General features: G+C 43.2%; 1 protein-coding gene across 1 annotated transcript in view; it reads right to left on the bottom strand.

Annotated features, from left to right (window-relative positions):
- Positions 1–20,249, bottom strand: part of LOC102398268 (transmembrane protein 45A) — a 73,676-nt gene extending 53,427 nt beyond the window's left edge. Inside the window, exon 1 of the mRNA XM_006058742.4 lies at positions 20,102–20,249. Within this exon, the coding sequence (XP_006058804.3) occupies positions 20,102–20,120 (19 nt within the window). The 5' untranslated portion in view covers positions 20,121–20,249. The remainder of the gene's footprint in view (positions 1–20,101) is intronic.
- Between the last annotated feature and the right edge of the window lie 1,180 nt (positions 20,250–21,429).

Below are 21,429 nucleotides of genomic sequence, written 5' to 3'. Positions count from 1 at the left end.
TGAGGAAGGAGGCTGGGCATACGCAAAGGTGGGATTGAGCCTCAGGAGTCCCCCTGGATATTCTCGAGCATCTACCCCAAAAACCAGAGTCTGCCTACTTTACTGCTTTGTGCTTTCACCTCTGACTTTACGGGGGCTGTCCCCCACCACCATCTCGCTCTCTCTGAAAAGGAGTTAACTTACAGTTCCAGTTAATAAAGTTCCTGGGCATAATAGGAGTGTTTAAATCCAAACCCCTCAGATAGCTCTCTAACTCACCTAACAAGTTTACCCGGACTCCTACAGCTATGCATATGATTGTTTACAGTCTCTCAGCCGCGAGAGGCACGGGAAGCCTAAGATATTCAAATAGCTTAGAGCCTCTCAGAGAGTTAGAAACTGTCAGAATAAAACTAGTAAAAGATTTCATTGATGAGCCAATGCTTGCTGCCAAGTTTCCACATCCCCTGTATTGTATCCTTGAATGTGTATTAATTAATATAGTTGGTATGTAGAAAAAATAAGTAGTGGCCTTGGTGTTAGCAACTTTAGACCCTTAAGGTAATAAATTCTTTCCTTTGTTGTAAACCCACTGCACCTCTGCTCTATAGGAATGCAACTTTATCTAACACCTTTGGAGGATGGCGCCAAACTTTAAAATAATTACTCTTAAAGAAATAAGTCTTATGGTTGACAAACATTTATCAGAGTCATAAAATGTTAACAGGCCTTCTGGCCAGAAGATGATGTAAATCACCTAAACCATTTGTATACGATAAATTTACAGAAAAGAAAGCCTGGTCTCAATAAGGATCAGAGACTGCTGACTTTGCATGATTTCACACCCCCTATTATCCTCTATGTGCAACTTAGGGTATAAAAGCCCCATTGAAAATAAAGCTATGGGCCTTGCTCACTGAAGCTTGGTCTCCCCATGTCATTCTTTCTTTCACATTCTGGCTGAGTCTCCATCTGGAGTGCGGAGGTCCTCTGTGACCATTTATTTGCCTGGGCTTCTAAGACCCACTCGAGAAGGTGCCTAAGGTGGGGCACCTTCTGCTATTCGAGAGGGCGCCTGCGGCCTCCGTGGTCAGAGCCAACCTGATGTCACAGGTTATATTGATTTTCCGTGTAAACCAAGCTACTCAGCCTCTTTGCTGAATTTTCCTACTGAGCTATCTTCATTCTATTACTCTTTATATCTTTGATGAATATTTAAATAAAGCCAGTGTAATCGCCGAGTCTCCCCTTCAAACTCTCTGGATCAGCCGGGGCTGGACCCCGGCACATCACCAACTCCCAGAGCTTGCTCAAACTCATGTCCATTGAGTCGTTGATGCCATCCAACCATCTCATCCTCTGTCATCCCCTTCTCCTCCTGCCGTCAGTCTTTCCCAGCATCAGGGTCTTTTCCAATGAGTCAGTTCCATGCAGCAGGTGGACAAAGTATTGGAGCTTCAGCATCAGTGGCCACCTCTATGAAACCAAAGGACTGACACACCCATCCACCCCTCTTGCAAAGCTTCTCCCCTCCTACTATAGCCAAGGGGAGAAGGCCTTCTGCTAAGAAACCAGCCTTACAGGAAGTACTTTTCATTTTACCTTGAGCAGTTAGTACCAGAGGTCTGTGTGTTACCAAACCACACTAACAGGAAATCACCAAAAAAAAAAAAAAAAAAAAAAAGCAAATAGCAAAAAGATGCCCAGAAACCCAAAAACCAACTGGCAAGAATGCCCCAAATGTGACTCCAAGTTCCACTAAGCCTTGGACATTTCTCTAAAATGTTGTAGTTTTACTTCAATGGGAGAACTCCCAAACTGGAGCTGAAGCTCTCACTGCCAAAGTTACCTGGGGCCACTGTAGGGAAAATTATAATTGGATGTCTCAAGTCCAAGGGGGGGCCCCAGGCCTGTTCATTATCAGTGTTCCTCTCCTTGGCAAAGCACTGCTAACTATGAGATTGTATACTTGAGTCACTCAGGGGCCTTCTGGTCTTAACATATCTAATATGCTCCCCCAAAGAGCTATCCTATGGGATAGATGAAATATTTCCCATTTTTATAAGTTTGGTAACACGAAAACACAAAAGACATAGGTAAATCTCAACAAAAATGGCACAAACAGATTGCATCAATGCACAGATGAACCAGCTCCCAACTCAGGTAAATAAATTTACCCTACAAAGAAAAAAAAAAGAACTAATTCCAACCAGGTAGCTCACCACACCATACTAGCACCCCAATGAACCAGTTCGCACTCAGGTAGAATCCAACAAAATCTTCCCACCTCCAACAGGGTGCCCCAAACAAATTGGCTTGTCTTGTAAAGGAAAAGCCCAGACTGAGGGGGAAAGTTTTTGACGTGTATACTGGAGCAACTTAGCCTATAAAATTGGGTTCATCAACTTGCAACACAAAAGGATACACAAAACCACAAATAAACAAACTGGCTGAACTGGCTATCAGAGCGGGTAGATTTATCCTATGAACAAGGGGCTTCCCTGGTAACTCAGTGGTAAAGAATCCACTTGCAATGCAGGAAACATAAGAGAAGTGGGTTCCATCCCTGGGTCAGGAAGATCCCCTGGAGGAGGAAATGGCAACCCACCCAGTATTCTTGCCTGGAGAATCCCCACGGACAGAGGAGCCTGGTGGGCTACAGTCCACGGGGTCACTACGAGTTGGACATGACTGAGCACATACACATAGGAACCTACCAATGAAATTGACTTTTATTTTGTCAGTTCCTTATACCAGCTGCCAAGCATTGTGCAGCCAGTGCTGCTTCAGGATATCTTGAAGGAAGGATCCTCAGGACAAATAGTCCTGGTAGATGCTTAGGGTCTTACAACAGTACTCCCTGACCAGGGCCAGCTAGCCACAAGCAGCAGGACTCCTGGCTGGCTAAGCCAGATTTGTTATCTAGTCCAAGCTGGCTCTCCTGACCACATGCTAGGTCAATGAATCTGAGAAACGAGGTGTTGAGGTAGGAATACAACTTTAGTTGGAGAGCCAACTTTTCTTTTTCTTATCCACCTATTAATAATTTAAAGCAAATTAAATTATATTGGTAAATTATATCTTTGTAAACAAAATTTTCTCTCTACCTGATCCCTCAAGAATTTAGAAGCTCTTACTCAGTGTTCCTATTTTCACTATAAGAAAATAAAACTATTTGCATATAATTATGTAATATAGTTATTTGCATAGACTGAGGGAGAACCTGTTTTCCTTATTACAGGACACAGTGGGCAATACTGGTTATATTACCAGGACTTTGACTGGAATGTTATATTTGAGAATATAAACTAATATAACTGATGTTAATTAGTTTTTTAAAAAACTGTCTGGTCATGTATTTAGACTAAGACATGACCAGACAGTTTTTTAAAAAACTAAGATTGACTTTATGGAGCCTTTAAAGCCTCCTTTCAAAAAACTATCTGGTATCTTGTTTATAGCGTTCCCAGCCTAACCAATGAGAATGTGAAGTCATTTCCTAGTAGACCCGACAACTTATGGCATCTTACATCTCAAGAAGAGAGGAATTCACCTAAATCTACAGGCATTGCAAGTGAGTCCTTGACTTGGCTTTCAGAGTAATCTTATATTCTTTAACAAAAATTCTAGCAAAACAGACTTAAAAGAGCTTACATGATCAGTGTCTATTCTTGCTTCATTTATGTTAATAATCAGACCAAGTTTAATGAAATTAGACTTATTTAGCAAAGCAATTGGAGAAGGCAATGGCATCCCACTCCAGTACTTTTGCCTAGAAAATCCCAAGGACGGAGGAGCCTGGTAGGCTGCAGTCCATGGGGTCGCTAGAGTCGGACAAGACTGAGCGACTTCATTTTCACTTTTCACTTTCATGCATTGGAGAAGGAAATGGCAACCTACTCCAGTGTTCTTGCCTGGAGAATCCCAGGGACAGGGGAGCCTGGTGGGCTACCATCTCTGGGGTCGCACAGAGTCAGACACGACTGAAGCAACTTAGCAGCAGGAGCAGCAGCAAAGCAATTTGTCTTATTATGTTTTATTTGTCTTATTATCTCTTTGGTAAAAATGGGGGTGATTGTAGAGATAAAAAAAAAATGATGTTTCAATGGAAAACTATGACACAACTTTATGGATATTGGACCCTAGTCCTGTTGACTATCATTGAGGTTTTGTTATTTACGTGTGAATCAAAGTGGATCCCAAATTCTTTTAGATTCTGACAATATCTGGTCACAGCTCTCCAAGATAACATTTCCAGTTTTTCTCCTACCCTTCTGACTTGTAATCATTAAGAAATAAAATTGCCCTTTTCCCAAAACGACTGAAACTAGACAACCTGATATAAACAGAAATATCACCCACAACAGCTCATATATGAACAACCTTCATGCCTGTTGTTGTGTAGGTCACTCAGAAGGCTCACTGGAACACACCTGATGACAGCCTCAGAGACATTCAAACTGCAAAACATACTTTGAGCTCAATATCTTGAAATCTGCTCATTTGGCTGTCATCTGGACTCAAAAATCAGTTGTATAGTCTACTCCAACCATTAAACTTCATTTTCCTTTTGTTTCTATAGAAATGCCTCTTACTAAATCCCTGATTGCTCAGATCATATAGTGGAAACCCACGAAAACATCACCTTCTGAAATGAGACACAACTGTTGAACCAAACTGACCTATTACCAAATTAACAGACCGACTCAATCAAACAGAAAAAAAATGTTCTTACATTCATTCTATTCTGCTTGTTCCTGTCTATATTTTTCTCCCCCTGTGCTGATCTCTTATCTCACAACTTGTAACCCAATTCAGCTTTTAATATGTTCAGTTCAGTTCAGTTGTGTCTGACTCTTTGCAACCCCATGACTACAGCATGCCAGGTTTCCCTGTCCACACCAACTCCAGGAGCTGCTCAAGTGAAAGAAAGAAAGTGAAAAGTGAAGTCGCTCAGTCATGTCCAGACTCTTTGCGACCCCACGGACTGTAGCCTAACAGGCTCTTCTACCCATGGGATTTTCCAGGCAAGAATACTGGAGTGGGTTGCCATTTCCTGCTCCAGGAGATCTTCCCGACCCAGGGATTGAACCCAGGTCTCCTGCATTGTAGGCAGACGCTTTACCATCTGAGCCACAAACTCATGTCCATTGAGTCGATGATGCCATCCAACCATCTCATCCTCTGTCGTTCTCTTCTCCTCCTGCCTTCAATCTTTCCCAGCATCAGAGTTTTTTCCAATGAGTCAGTTCTGTGCATCAGGTGGCCAAAGTATTGGAGTTTTTACTTCAGCATCAGTCCTTCCAATGAATATTCAGGACTGATTTCCTTTAGGATTGACTGGTTTGATCTTCTTGCTGTCCAAGGGACTCTCAATTGAGAGTCTTCTCCAACACCAAGTTCAAAAGCATCAATTCTTCAGTGCTCAGCCTTCTTTATGGTCTAACTCTCATATCCATATATGACTACTGGAAAAACCATAACTTTGACTAGACGGACCTTTGTTGGCAAAGTAATGTCTCTGCTTTTTAATAACGTATCTAGGTTGGTCATGTGACACTTTCTAAAAACATGCGACACTTTCTAAAAATAAAGCTACAAATTGGGAACTAAAGGAAACTAGAATACCATCCCAAAGTATGCCTATTTGACATAAAAATATTTTTGAGCTGAAGGAAATTAAGAAGCAGCAAATGGAGGAAAAGATTTTTATTTTCCCTCCTTTCTGCCTAGAGGCAGGATATACATTCTTTCACTAGAAACAGATTCTTATCAGCGCAGAGGTGGCAAGTGGAATATGCGAACAAATCTTAGCCAAACTTAAACAAATCTTAGTTCCCTCCCATATGTTTATATTTCCACAGTTCACCGCCCTTGAAAACCAAAATTGCTTTCTTTTGTCTTATCATTTCTCTACAAATTTATTGTTTTTTGTTGAAGATGCTCTATAAGTCAGAATTCTAAGCTGCCACTTTGAGTTATTTTTCATTGAGGTTTCTCCTGCATGATGTGTGCTGCACGTGTTTAAACAAAAACAACAAAGACTGTTAGTTTTTCCTCTTGTTAATCTTTTTGTTAAAAATACCAGTTGAAAATCTAAAACGCATAGAGGTCCAGTGTTGCCTTCCCAATATATGTTGTTGTTGTTGTTGTTCAGTTGCTCAGTCGTGTCTGACTCTTTGCGACCCCATGGACTGCAGCACACCAGGCTTCCCTATGCATCACCAACTCCCAGAGCTTGCTCAAACTCGTGTCGAATGAGTCAGTGATGCCATCCAACCATCTCATCCTCTGTCGTCCCCAGTACATGTAAGGCAACACATTCTAATTTCCAGAGATTGGCCCATCTTTGGGGCTGGGGGAGGGGGACGTTATTCAGATTGCCATACCCTGTTAGGAATGCCAGTCAGAAGGAGAGCCTCTGACTGTCATAAAAGTAAAAACTTTAAAAATCACTACCAGATGGTGGGGGGAGAAGAGAATGGAAATAGAAATGTTACAACAGAAATGGGAACTGGGTTTTTCTGCCAAGTGAAAGTGAAAATGTTAGTTGCTCAATCCTGTCTGTCTCTTTGCAACCCTACTGGAGCCCATCAGGCTCCTCTGTCCATGGAATTCTCCCAGGCAAGAATACTGGCATGGGTTGCCATTTCCTTCTCCAGAGGATCTTCCTAACCCAGGGATTGACCCCAGGCCTCCTGTGCTAACAAACAAGGAAAACAAAGGAATGAGTATAGAAACCCCCAGAACAGGCCTGTAGGAATTAAGTAATCCTAGTTTTACTTTGACTGTTTCTAATCTTTGGTGCACATAACTAGACTTGTCCTTCCCAAAGTTAACGTCTTAATCACTCTCTGACCCTAGGCATCCTGCACCTGCATTCTTCCCCCACAAACTCTTGTAACACTCCCTTGCAGCATTCTTCAGAGAGGAAGTCACAGGCTAATAACCTCAGGGATGACCAAACCCAGTGTTATGGCTGTGTTAGAACTTTGCAGAAGAAAGAAGAATGTAAAACCGTCACTGCCCTGATCCTTATCATATACCGCTGATGAAGACATCAAACTATAACACCTCTCCCTATTTCCCAGGGAGGGGGGCACAGTTGAGGTGCTAGCCTGATGCATTCCCTCCTTGCCTGGCAAAGGAATAAAGCTACACTTTCTTTCTCCTCCATAACCGTCTCCGTACTTCTGTTTCTCATCGGCACACAGACAGCCAGATTTTGGCAGCAGAAGGAGCTTCTTTAAACTCTCAGATTCCATCACTGAAGAAAACTCAACGGCTTAGTATTGTCTACTTCTCAATCCTGGCTGCACCAGAGAATCCCCTGAAGAGTTCATAAAAAATAACTAATGCCTGGACCTCAATTCCTAGAGATTCAGCTTCAATTATATCAAAGTCTGCTTTTATATATATAAATAAGTCTGCTTTTGTGTGTGTATATATATATACACACACATATTTTTTGTGTGTATATATATAAAAAATTTTGTGTGTATATATATATATATATATATATATATATATATATAAACTAAGATCATGGCATCCAGTCCCATCACTTTCATGGCAAATAGATGAGGAAAAGATGGAAGCAGTGATAGATTTCTTCTTCTTGGTCTCTAAAATCTCTGCAGATGGTGATTGCAGCCATAAAATTAGAAGCCAATTGCTTCTTGGAAGGAAAGCTATGACAAACCCAGACAGTGCATTAAAAAGCAAAGACATCATTTTGCAGACAAAGGTCTGTATGTATGCATCCAGCCTCACAAGTATGGATGTGAGAGCTGGAACATAAAGAAGGCAGAGCACCAGGGAATTGATACTTTTGAACTGCGGTGTTGGAGAAGACTCTTGAGAGTTCCTAGGACAGCAAGGAGATCAAACCAGTCAATCTTAACCAAAATGAACCCTGAATATTCATTGGAAGGACTGATGATGAAGCTGAAACTCCAATACTTTGGCCATCTGATGTGAAGAGCTCACTCGTTGGAAAAGACCCTGGTGCTGGGAAAGATTGAAGGCAGGAGGAGAAGGGAGCAGGAGAGGATGAGATGGCTGGATGGCATCACTATTTCAAGGGATGTGAACTTGGGCAAACTCTGGAAGATATTGAGGGACAGGGAAGCCTGGTGTGCTGCAGTCCATGGGGTTGCAAATAGTCAGACACAACTTGGCAACTGAACAACAACAAAGTATTTATACATCTCCTGGCTCCTCTTTGAAGCAGTTTCTCAGAGCTACTGTGAGGCTATTTTCCAAACTAGACTATAGCCTCAGTAAGTGAAAGTGAGTGAAGTCGCTCAGTCGTGTCCGACTCTTTGTGACCACATGGACTGTAGCCTAGGCTCCTCCCTCTATGGGATTCTCCAGGCAAGAGTACTGGAGTGGGTTGCCATTTCCTTCTCCAGTACTGGAGTGGGTTGCTATTTCCTTCTCCAGGGGATCCTCCCGACCCAGGGATCGAACATGGGTCTCCTGCATTCCAGGCAGAGGCTTTAACCTCTGAGCCACCAGGGAAGCCCTCAGTAAGACCCTGAAAGTGAAAGTGAAGTCACTCAGTGGTGTCCGACACTTTGCGACCCCATGGTTCCTCCGTCCATGAGATTTTCTAGGCAAGAGTACTGGAGTGGGTTGCCATTTCCTTCTCCAGGGAATCTTCCTGACCCAGGGATCGAATCCAGGTCTCCCGCATTGTAGACAGATGCTTTACCAACTGAGTCACCAGGGACAAAGCTCAAACTCACAACTCGCATGTTGTACATTTTTGTTTAAGTGGACAGTTTGTTAGCTCTCCAGATGATACTTGTTAACTAGAGGTTAAACCACTAAGTCCTCTTCTTATGCCTGGTATCTGAGTTTCATTAGCCTCACAAATTTCAACAGTAAATGCAGGAAGGGAGGGGAGAGAGTGACTCACCATGAACGACCTGTTCCTATTATGTGCCAACACCTAATACATTCTGCATGCACCAATTATGTTAAACCTCTTGATTATCATTCCCATTTTTAAAGATAAGATAATGATCAGTTCAGTCGCTCAGTCATGTCTGACTCTTTGTGACCCCATTAATCGCAGCAAGCCAGGCCTCCCTGTCCATCAGCAACTCCCGGAGTTCACACAAACTCATGTCCATCGAGTCAGTGATGCCGTCCAGCCCTCTCATCCTCTGTCGTCCCCTTCTCCTCCTGTCCCCAATCCTTCCCAGCATCAGAGTCTTTTCCAAGGAGTCAACTCTTCACATGAGGTGGCCAAAGTATTGGAGTTTCAGCTTTAGCATCAGTCCTTCCAATGAACACCCAGGACTAATCTCCTTCAGAATGGACTGGTTGGATCTCCTTGCAGTCCAAGGGACTCTCAAGAGTCTTCTCCAACACCACAGTTCAAAAGCATCAATTCTTCGGTGTTCAGCTTTCTTCACAGTCCAACTCTCACATCCATACACGACCACAGGAAAAACCATAGCCTTGACTAGATGGACCTTTTTTGGCAAAGTAATGTCTTTGCTTTTGAACATGCTATCTAGGTTGGTCATAACTTTCCTTCCAAGGAGTAAGCATCTTTTAATTTCATGGCTTCAATCACCATCTGCAGTGATTTTGGAGCCCAAAAAAATAAAGTCTGGCACTGTTTCCACTGTTTCCCCATCTATTTCCCATGAAGCGATGGGACCAGATGCCATGATCTTAATTTTCTGAATGTTGAGCTTTAAGCCAACTTTTTCACTCTTGACTTTCACTTTCATCAAGAGGCTTTTGAGTTCCTCTTCCCTTTCTGCCATAAGGGTGGTGTCATCTGCACATCTGAGGTTATTGATATTTCTCCCGGCATTCTTGGTTCCAGCTTGTGCTTCTTCCAGCCCAGCGTTTCTCATGATGTACTCTGCATATAAGTTAAATAAGCAGGGTGACAATATACAGCCTTGACGTACTCCTTTTCGATTAGGAACCAGTCTGTTGTCCCATGTCCAGTTCTAACTGTTGCTTCCTGACCTGCATATAGGTTTCTCAAGAGGCAGATCAGGTGGTCTGGTATTCCCATCTCTTTCAGAATTTTCCACAGTTTATGTGATCCACACAGTCAAAGGCTTTGGCGTAGTCGATTAAGCAGAAATAGATGTTTTTCTGGAACTCTCTTGTTTTTTTGATGATCCAGCAGATGTTGGCAATTTGTTCTCTGGTTCCTCTGCCTTTTCTAAAACCAGCTTGAACATCTGGAAATTCATGGTTCACGTATTGCTGAAGCCTGGCTTGGAGAATTTTGGGCATTACTTTACTAGCATGTGAGATGAGTGCAATTGTGCGGTAGTTTGAGCATTCTTTGGCATTGCCTTTCTTTGGGATTGGAATGAAAACTGACCTTTTCCACTCCTGTGGCCACTGCTGAGTTTTCCAAATTTGCTGGCATATTGAGTGCAGCACTTGCACGGCATCATCTTTCAGGATTTGGAATAGCTCAACTGGAATTCCATCACCTCCACTAGCTTTGTTCGTAGTGATGCTTTCTAAGGCTCACTTGACTTCACATTCCAGGATGTTTGGCTCTAGGTAAGTGACCACACCATCGTGATTATCTGGGTCGTGAAGATCTTTTTTATACAGTTGTGTGTATTCTTGCCACCTCTTCTTAATATCTTGGGCTTCTGTTAAGTCCATACCATTTCTGTCCTTTATCAAGCCCATCTTTGCATGAAATGTTCCTTTGGTATCTCTAATTTTCTTGAAGAGATTTCTAGTCTTTCCCATTCTGTTGTTTTTCTCTATTTCTTTGCACTGATCACTGAGGAAGGCTTTCTTATCTCTCCTTGCTATTCTTTGGAACTCTGCATTCAGATGCTTATATCTTTCCTTTTCTCCTTTGCTTTTCGCTTCTCTTCTTTTTACAGCTATTTGTAAGGCCTCCTCAAACAAGCCATTTTGCTTTTTTGCATTTCTTTTTCTTGGGGATGGTCTTGATCCCTGTCTCCTGTACAATGTCACGAACCTCATTCCATAGTTCATCAGGCACTCTGTCTATCACATCTAGTCCCTTAAATCTATTTCTCACTTCCACTGTATAATCATAAGGGATTTGATTTAGGTCATACCTAAATGGTCTAGTGGTTTTTCCCTACTTTCTTCAATTTCAGTCTGAATTTGGCAATAAGGAGTTCATTATCTGAGCCACAGTCAGCTCCTGGTCTTGTTTTTGCTGACTGTATAGAGCTTCTCCATCTTTGGCTGCAAAGAACATAATCAATCTGATTTCAGTGTTGACCATCTGGTGATGTCCATGTGTAGAGTCTTCTCTTGTGTTGTTGGAAGAAAGTATTTGCTATGACCAATGCATTCTCTTGGCTAAACTTTATTAGCCTTTGCCCTGCTTCATTCCGTACTCCAAGGCCAAATTTGCCTGTTACTCCAGGTGTTTCTTGACTTCCTGCTTTTGCATTCCAGTCCCCTATAATGAATAGGAGAGTGCCAGGCTCCATTGGCGCAGGAGCGGCTGAGAGGAGCTACCCCCCATTCCAGGTCAGGAGTGGCGGCCTTGAGGAGATACCCCTTGTCCAAGGTAAGAAGCAGCGGCTGCGCTTTGCTGGAGCAGCCGTGAAGAGATACCCTACGTCCAACGTAAGAGAAACCCAAGTAAGATGGTAGGTGTTGCGAGAGGGCATCAGAGGGCAGACACACTGAAACCATAATCACAGAAAACTAGCCAATCTGATCACACGGACCACAGCCTTGTCTAACTCAATGAAACTAAGCCATGCCGTGTGAGGCAACCCAAGACGGGCGGATCATGGTGGAGAGGTCTGACAGAATGTGGTCCACTGGAGAAGGGAATGGCAAACCACTTCAGTATTCTTGCCTTGAGAACCCCATGAAGAGTATGAAAAGGCAAACTGATAGGATACTGAAAGAGGAACTCCCCAGGTTGGTAGGTGCCCAATATGCTACTGGAGATCAGTGGAGAAATAACTCCAGAAAGAATGAAGGGATGGAGCCAAAGCAAAACAGTACCCAGTTGTGGATGTGACTGGTGATAGAAGCAAGGTCCGATGCTGTAAAGAGCAATATTGCATAGGAACCTGGAATGTTAAGTCCATGAATCAAGGCAAATTGGAAGTGGCCAAACAGGAGATGGCAAGAGTGAACATTGCCATTCTAGGAATCAGTGAACTAAAATGGACTAGAATGGGTGAATTTAACTCAGATGACCATTATATCTACTACTGTGGGCAGGAATCCCTCAGAAGAAATGGAGTAGCCATCATAGTCAACAAAACAGTCCAAAATGCAGTACTTGGATGCAATCTCAAAAATGACAGAATGATCTCTGTTCATTTCCAAGGCAAACCATTCAATATCATGGTAATCCAAGCCTATGCCCCAACCAGTAATGCTGAAGAAGCTGAAGTTGAACGATTCTATGAAGACTTACAAGACCTTTTAGAACTAAGACTCAAAAAAGATGTCCAAAAAAGATAATGATAAAGAGATGAATTTCATAAGGATTACAACACCTATCACAATAATGTTGTGACAGAACCAATATTCAATTCCAAAGCCTATGTCCAAAGGGGACAAAGAGGAAAAATAATATTTTTTGAGCATCCACCCGTCTAGGATCTCTATAGAATCCTCTCAATTCCATGAGGTAATATTTTCCTCATAGGTCAGTAACTTGAAAGGCTAGCTAGTTTGTCCAGGCCACACTGCTTTATACTTTTTCTCCTCCGGGTGAGAAAGCCCAGCTCCTATAAGATGTTACCTTGAACCTCATAGACACTCTCATTTCAAAAATATATTCTGACCATTGCAGGTTCACATGTGAGTGTCCCCTTCACCCTTCAAGCTTATTTTAGAGGGATTCTTATCCCACTGCTGCTGTCCATTAACACTCTGCTATGCTCAAACAAAATAGTCACATTTAAAGTTCCCCAAATATTCCAAACTCTCTAACATGCTTCCTTAGCTCTCTACAGTCTTACTGCTGCTTGGAACCCTTCCTTCCCTCAACCAATGACATACATCCTGCATGGCTCAGTTCAAGAAAAAAGGAGGAAGAAAGAGATAGGAAAGCTCCATTCAACAGTCATTTCATCTCAATCAAGCACTCTCCCTGATCCACCGTGCAAGTGTGAGGAACCCTATTCTGTGTTCCCAAGGCACTCTCACGGAAATTTCCTGAATGCCATCATTACACATCTAGGGTCTCTCTCACTGCACTGTGAGCTTCTAAAAAGCAAGACCTATGTCTCTGTCTTTACATTCTCATCGCCTAGAGTTCATTGAATGAGTTCTTAAACAGGTAAATAAATGATTGGTTGGGTCAGTGAGTATGCTTATAGCTCTGTCTGAGTATAAGAAGCAATACCCAGTACCATTAGTCTTAAGAGTTAAAAGAGAACTAGAGTGCTCTTGGAACATTGGCAACCCAACAGACCAGTAGTCAGGGTATTTGTCATAGTGACAGGAGCAGACAGTCTCCACAGAGCATCTGGTGATGCCTTCAACCATTTCATAAGAAGCCACCAGTCCTCAACCTTTTTGGCACCAGGAACCAGTTTCACAGGAAAGTTTGCCATGGGCGGGAGTGGGATGGTTTCAGGATGATTTAAGCACATTATGTTTATTGTGCTCCTGTGAGAATCTGATGCTGCCTCTGACATGACTGGAGGTGGAACTCAGGTGGTAATGCAAGCGATGGGGAGTAGCTTTAAATACAGATGAAGCATCGCTCCTTGGCCACCGCTCACCTCCTGTTTTGCAGCCCAGTTCCTAACAGGGCACAGACCGGTACTGCATCATGGCCTAGGGGCTGGGGACCTCTGCTCTAAGCTGTGCAGAAGATGTAGCAAATCTGGAACTAGCCCCATGTTAGCTCCTAGGGGGCAGGAATATGTGGAAATGGTGAAATACCTAATAAAGTAGTGAGTAGGAAGAAGCCTGCTAAGCATCACAATGTGGCCACAGAGGCAAGGAGCCCAGGCTCGCTGACCTGGAAGGGACAGGGGACAGGAAGTGTTGGCATCCATCCACGTCTAGAATGGCAGATGGTGGCAAGCTGTACCGAGCAAGGGGCAGGACCACCGGAACTTAGTTCTCCCTAACTCACAACACTTGGGTAAGTATGTTGAGAGATGTTTCTAGATACCTTAAAAGATGTTTATAGATGTTGACTGCACTGAGATAGTGGTCTACACTAGGTCTGGGACCTGAACCTCTAACCTTTGATGCAGCACACTGGTGTGCCCCTGATGGGTACAGCTGTGGCAGAAGAAAATACAAATGCACTCAGGCCCAGGAGCAGTCAGCTGAGTGTAAGGAGATCCAAAGCCTATGAAGCCAGACCTCCCCCGGCCTGTTCTCTAAGAGTGAGTCCTCTCATCTACATGGTATGATGTTCAATGTATACTGTGACAGAAATAAATGATGAGAATCGTTGGGTTAGACTATATGAGACAGATGAGCAGCACCAGGGATTGGGGATGTCAAAAAAAGGGATTTCACTTTGTAACTAGGACAAGAATTGCAAACTCTCAAATGTACAGACCAAGGTCATCCTATTTGTGTGAGTGTTTCTGTGAGTTCAGATGGAAGATGGGACACTAGAGTGTTGTACCATTAAAAAGAACTAAACAATAGTAACCCACAAGAGTAAGGCCCGTGTTCTCAGCAAAGGTTCTCAGCAGGAGTTATTTGCTCCTGAAAAGCAAATAAATCAATGTGAGTGACATGTCATCCCCCAAATAGCCCATATTTCCTCATCCCAAGAAGAAGATCAGGGGCCAGAGCAGCCTACAACCACTGCTTGGCACCCACTGTCTTGCCTCTACTGCAGAATGGCCCAGGGAGAAATTAGTTCTTAGGAACTGCAAATTCTCATGGAATTTCTCATGAAAACCATCATTATAGCATCATGGACCAGGTGGCAAGTGAGGGGGAAGAGGGCATGATTGTCAAGGAGCTGATGGCTCAGTGGTAAAGAAACTGCCTGCCAATGTAGGAGATGCAGGAAACATGGGTTCAATCTCTGGGTTGGGACAATCCCCTGGAGGAAGTCATGGCAACCCACTTTAGTATTCTTGCCTGGAAAATCCCATGGACAGAGGAGCCTGGTGGTCTACAAAGTCCATGGGGTAGCAAAGAGTCAGACAAATGAGCCACTGAGCATGCACCCATGGGCCATTATCCCCATGGTAATTTACTCACCAAGCACTTTTAGCTTTTCTTTTCTTTTTTTTTTTAACTCGGCTTATGGGTTCTCAGTTCCCAGACCAGGGATGAACCCAAGCACAGCAGTGAAAGCACAGAGTCCTAACCACTAGGCAACCAGGAACTCCCTGCCTTGGTCTTCTTAAGGGCAGATCTGAACTCAGGATTGGACACTGCTGGGCAGGGATCCAACCAGAGAACCACAGTGTTCCCTGAGAGAGGACTAGAGGTGTTAGGCTTCTATTGAAATCCTGTTCATCCAGAAACAATAAATAATTGACAACAACCCTCCCCCCACATTACTAAGCTGATTAGATATACTCTTCATAGTCATGCTAAATGGCTTAGAGATATCCTGGAGTCTGGGTGCAGGAGCCAAATGTGGCAAGGAGGCTCTGGGCACTCCCCACAGGTGTCAGAGCGGTCCCATCTGTCAGAGTTGTTCTGGCTGCCATTGCTCTGCTGTGACCTGAGTGGGCAGGAGAAGGCCAGACCCAGCTGGTACAGAGTACTAAGAGTCAATAGCCCCAGGGGTCTGTGTGTACGTGCTGAAGTGAGCGTGGCACTATAATAGCCCTAGACAAGAAGCAGCTAGCTCAGAATAAATAAATAAATAAACAAGTGTGTCATCTAAAAAAGCAGCTGACAACTGAGATCCAAATACACCCTGCCAAGGTGGGGCTGACACCAAATAGAGGAAGCTAAAGCTAATTCCCACACATCCAGCCTCAGCCAGAGGTGCCCATGTCACCTGTACTGCATCTGTCAAATACTGCCAGTGGGATTTAAACTCTTCTACATCCCACTTTAAAAGACATCAGGGACTTCCCTAGTGCTCCAGGGGTTAAGAATCTACCAGCAAATGCTGGGGACATACCTAGTCCAGGAGAATTCCATGTCCCGTGGAATATATGTGTGTCCCAATTCCTGAGCCTGCACTCTAGAGCCCATGAGCCCCAACTACTGAAGCCCACGCACCCTACTTCCCATGCTGAGCAACAAGATAAGCCCCAGCAATGAGAAGACCACACACTGCAATGAGAGAGTGGCTCCCGCTTGCTGCAACTAGAGAAAGCCTGCACACTGCCATGAAGACCCAGTGCAGCAAGAAATTAACAAATGAATGAATGAATGAAAAATAAAGCAAAAATACCATGTGATATAGCAATTTCACTTCTGAGTATTTACGCAAGAGAAACAAAAATTGCTGTATCAAAAAGACATATGTACCCCCATGTTCCCTGGAGTATTATTTATTGTAGCAAAGACATGGAAACAATATAAGTGTCAATTGATATAAGTGTCAACTGACAAATAAATGGATAAAGATATGATACACACATCACACACACATACACACAATGGAATATTATTCAACCATAAAAAGGAGGGAAATCCTGCCATTTGTGATGACATGGATGGACCTTGAGGGCATTATGCTAAGTCAGACACATACACAAATACTGCTCCATGAGAATATATGTGACCTTAATTATACATGGAATCTAAAAACCCATAAACTCATAGATACAGACAACAGGTTGGTGATTGCCACAGGCTAGTGGGAGAGGAGGGGTAAAATGAATAAAGGTGGTCAAAAGGTACAGCTATCCAGTCATAAGATAAATAAAACCTAGGAATGTAATACTCTGCATGGGGACTGTAGTTAATAATACTATAGTGTGTATTTGAAAATTGCTTAGAGAATGGGGTTAAAAGTTCTCATCTCACACACAAAAAATATGTACCTGTGTGTGATGATGGATGTTATCTAAGTTTTTTGTGGTAATCATTTCTCAGTAGATATGGGATGGACAAAAATGTTCACTTAGAACAGCTTATGAAAAAACCCAAACTTTTTGGTCAACCCAATACATATATCAAATTATTATCCTATACACCTAAACAGAGAAGGCAATGGCACCCCACTCCAGTACTCTTGCCTGGAAAATCCATGGACAGAGGAGTCTGGTAGGCTGCAGTCCATGGCGTGGCTAAGAGTCGGGAACGACTGAGCAACTTCACTTTCACTTTTCACTTTCATGCATTGGAGAAGGAAATGGCAACACACTCCAGGGTTCTTGCCTGGAGAATCCCAGGGATGGGGGAGCCTGGTGGGCTGCCGTCTCTGGGGTCTCACAGAGTCGGACACGACTGAAGCGACTTAGCAGCAGCAGCAGCATACACCTAAAGCTAACACAATGTAATCTGTCGGTTTTAACTCAATAAAAAAGAAAGGAAAACAAAACAAACAGCCAATTTAAAAGTAGGCAAAAGGGCTTCTCTGGTGGCTCATTGGTAAAGAATCCACCGAAGACACCAATTGTCTCTGCCAATGCAGAGACACAGGTTCGATCCCTGGTCTAGACTATTGTAAACTAATTAGCCTCCAATTAAAATAAATAAATTTATATTTTAAAAAAAAGAAAGATTCCACATGCTGTGGAACTGTGCCTGTCCCCCACCCCTGCAACCTCGGGATCAGGCAGGTAGTCACATTTCTACCACCAGATGTGAAGGGAAGAAACAATAAGCTCTGCACCCCAACAGACGCTCCCTGTTTGGAGGAACATCCCATTCTGCTGGCTTGGCAGCCCATTCCAAAAGAATTGAAGGTTGCTTACAACGATTAATGGAATTGGCAAAATAAGATAAAGATGAATCAGAAAAATGGGAAGGTGAAGGGCTTGGTTCCTCTGGATTGGGAGTGAGGAAGACTGGTAGCAATTTAATGGTCACTAACTTCATCTCTCCCTACTCCAACCTGTCCCTTCTTTACTGGACCTACCTGATTCTAGCTCTCTTGTCAAGGTCACTGAAATCCCAGCTTGCTGCATTCAACAGCCAATTCTGTCCTCATCTTACTTGAGCCACTAGCAGAAATTCACAGAGTGGATCAGGGCCTTCTGCTGGAAAATATTTTGCCCCTGTTTTTACTCCTCTCTGGTTCCTCCTCCTTTTCTGCTTTCTTTTATCTCACAGGTCCTTAAAATTAGCAAGTCCTCTGGCTGTTTTTAGAACTCTTTTCTACCTGCCCTCAGTACTGGGGTATCTCATTCTGCTTCACAGCTGTAAATACTACATCACGTGTCCACCACTCGTAGATTTCTATCTTGAGCCCAGGCTTCACTGCTTAACTCTCGACTCCCAAATCCAGCTTCCCACTCAGTATCTCCACTCAGGTGTCTGACTTACATCTGAAATCCCAAACCATCCAAGACAGATCTAACATCCCAGATGAAATCTGCTCCAGTTTTTCCCACTCAATGACAACGTCATCCTTCTTGTAAGTTGCCCTCTCCCTAAAATTTAGAGTCATCCTTAACTCCTCTCTTTCTCTCACTACTCACATCTAACCCACTAGAAAATCCTGTTGGCTCTATCTCCAAAATATTCCCTGGGGCTGTCTACTCTTCACCCCTTCCCTGTAACCACTTTTATACAGGTCTGTGTTATTACAATGGTTGAAGTAGACTCTGCTTCCACCTCTGCCCTTCACATTGTTCTCAACATAGGAGCCAGTGTTACTCTACTGAAGTGTCGGTTGTGCTCAAGGTTTCACAAGAACCTCCATAGCCCCAAGTGATTTAGCCCTTGTCACTCCTCCAGCCTTCTCTCGTCCTCTCCTCCACCAGCCACACCGGCTTCCGTTTCTCCTTGCACAACCAGCTTGCCTCCACCTTCCAGCCTTTGCACTTGCCACTTCTCCAGCTTGAAATGTTCTTCCCCTTTTCTCCTTTCAGCCTTTGCTCAAAAACTTTCTCAGGGAGGCCTTCCCTGATCACCCTATGAAAAAACTGCAGAGTGCCTCAAACCCCAACCTCTTTTCTTGCTTTACTTTCCCCATAACAGTGCCCCATCTAACACACTACAGACTTTGCTGATTTATTTTGTTGATTGCACCATGGCTCACTAGAATAAATGCTTCAGGAATGCAGGATTTTTTTTCCTGTTTTCTTTATTGCTTAATCTCTGGCTCATAGAACTGTGCTTGGCATACACTGATTCAGTACACAAATGTTGGATTGATAAATGGATGAATGGATAGATGGAAGAGTGGATAGCTGGATGGGTAAATAAATGGGTGAATGGATGGATGGATGATGGATGAATGGAAAGAGTGGATAGCAGAACCTATGCTTTAGTTGCCACATCCTGAAAGATCTCAGAAGGAAAAAATGCTCCACACCAAGTGAAGTAGAATTCAGCATTTGAGACACATTCCTTCCCACATTTACTCTGCCTAACTACAATGCTAGATTCTAACATGAAATGAAATGTCCATAGAATCATTAAATTAGGCTAGTCTTAGCTTTGTCTTAATCAGCCACAACCTACAATAAGTCGGCTGTGGAAACGCCATTAAGGGAGTTGAGAATGGCAGGACATGACTCCAGTGTTAGGGAAGTGGAGCTAGAGAAAGAGTTGATAAACTAGAGGTAACCATTGCTGAGTTTCTACCCGGAGACAGCTGCTGCACTAGGCTCTTTGCAGGCATTACTTCATTAAATCCATACCACTCTGCAAGTTCAGAAAGATTAAGTTATTTGCACAATGTCAAACATACACAGAAGAGTCAACTAGGTCAGTGTAAATGAAACGTTCTTGCTCTTTCACACTAAAGACTACTCTAGAAATGATGAACTACTTTTGACCATTTCAAACCAGTTCTCCATCTAATCATTCATTAACCATGGTCTGAGTAACACCTTAGATTTGAGGCAGAAGAGTTAAGGAATAAGCAGTTAAAACAAAGCCTTCATGTCTTAGTTAATGCTGAAAATTTGCCAACAGAATAAAAACAAATCAATAGACTGCAACCTGACAACTTTCAGTCAGTTTTATACACATATACACATCCAGGTGCACACCAAACCCAATGAGTAGGAAAACACAGTACTAAAATTTACCATACTCTTACCTTTGCCCGCATTCCCCATGGCTCGTGAGTATGGAGACGTGCTTCTTAGTAGCTGACAATCCTGGCAGATGCTGCTTTATTGCTTGAGAGAGACAAGCATCTTTCACCAGCATCAGCCTTGGAACAGCTCCAGAGAAATCCTTTTTCTTCCTCCCACTCACACATTTCTCCCTGGGCATGGCACACATTGCCAGTGGCCTCCACCTCCACCCAACCTACAGAAACCTGGCCCATAACACCCTGTAATTAATGTCATCAGACAATCAAGACTGAGTGTCACTCCACTATGCACACTCTCTGCTTAGCAGAAGACACTGTCCTTGGCAATCAGGGAAGCACTCCCCAGCCACTGTCAGCAGGTGCTTCTCCAGGTCCTGAGAAGGACTTACAGCCTTTATGCCCACTCTCACCAAGTCTGCCTCCTGGCTAACCATTTCTATGAAACTGCTCAGTCATCCTGCTTAGGCAGCCAATACGTAAGCACAGTAAAATTGGAGGCTTCCTCGGGGATAAGGCCTACCCATGACTCTGCTTCTCTCTCCTGGGCCAGTCCACCAAGCCAACCCACCCACACCTATTCCCACCCAAGGGGAACAGATAAAAGCTACAGGGTGCACTCTTCACCTGTGCACAGCCTATGAAGATTAAGAAAACTCAGGAAAGAATATTCACAATCACTGGGGCTGGTTTCAGTATTTGGACCCACCAGCCAATAAGAATATTTCTTAGTTCTTGCTTAAAAAATAAGACATACTGAACTGTGTGTAAAATGCACCCATGAAATTGAGGTTGTGCTAGATAAAGACCATAACACAAAGTAAACCAAGTAGATGTAAAAAATTTCATCTTTTCAAAGGATGTTGCCAAGACCTAAATCATTCTATTAACTAGAGTTTCTGAATCAGTATGGAGATGGTTCTAAAAGGGGAAAGAGACCTCTGAAAATCTTAAAGGAGGTTAAATATGTTATCAGTTAAGATCAAGGGAAGGAAAAAGTGGAAGTAATGACAGATTTTCTTTTCTTGGGCTTCAAAATCACTGTGGATGATGACTGCAGCCATGAAATTAGAAGACGGTTGCTCCTTGGAAGAAAAGCTATGACAAACATAGACAGCATATTAAAAAGCAAAGACATTACTTTGCTGATAAAGGTCTGTGTAGTCAAATCTATGGTATTTCCAGTACTCATGTACAGATGTGAGAGTTGGACCATAAAGAAGGCTGAGGGCTAAAGAATTAATGCTTTTGAATTGTGGTCCTGGAGAAGACTCTTGAGAGTCCCTTGGACAGCAAGGAGATCAAACCAGTTAATTCCAAAGGAGATCAAC

This window comes from Bubalus bubalis, chromosome 1 (assembly GCF_019923935.1).
Source record: "Bubalus bubalis isolate 160015118507 breed Murrah chromosome 1, NDDB_SH_1, whole genome shotgun sequence".
Lineage (NCBI taxonomy): Eukaryota > Metazoa > Chordata > Mammalia > Artiodactyla > Bovidae > Bubalus > Bubalus bubalis.
Note: the sequence above shows the minus strand (reverse complement) of the source record. Positions and strands in the feature narration are given on the sequence as shown.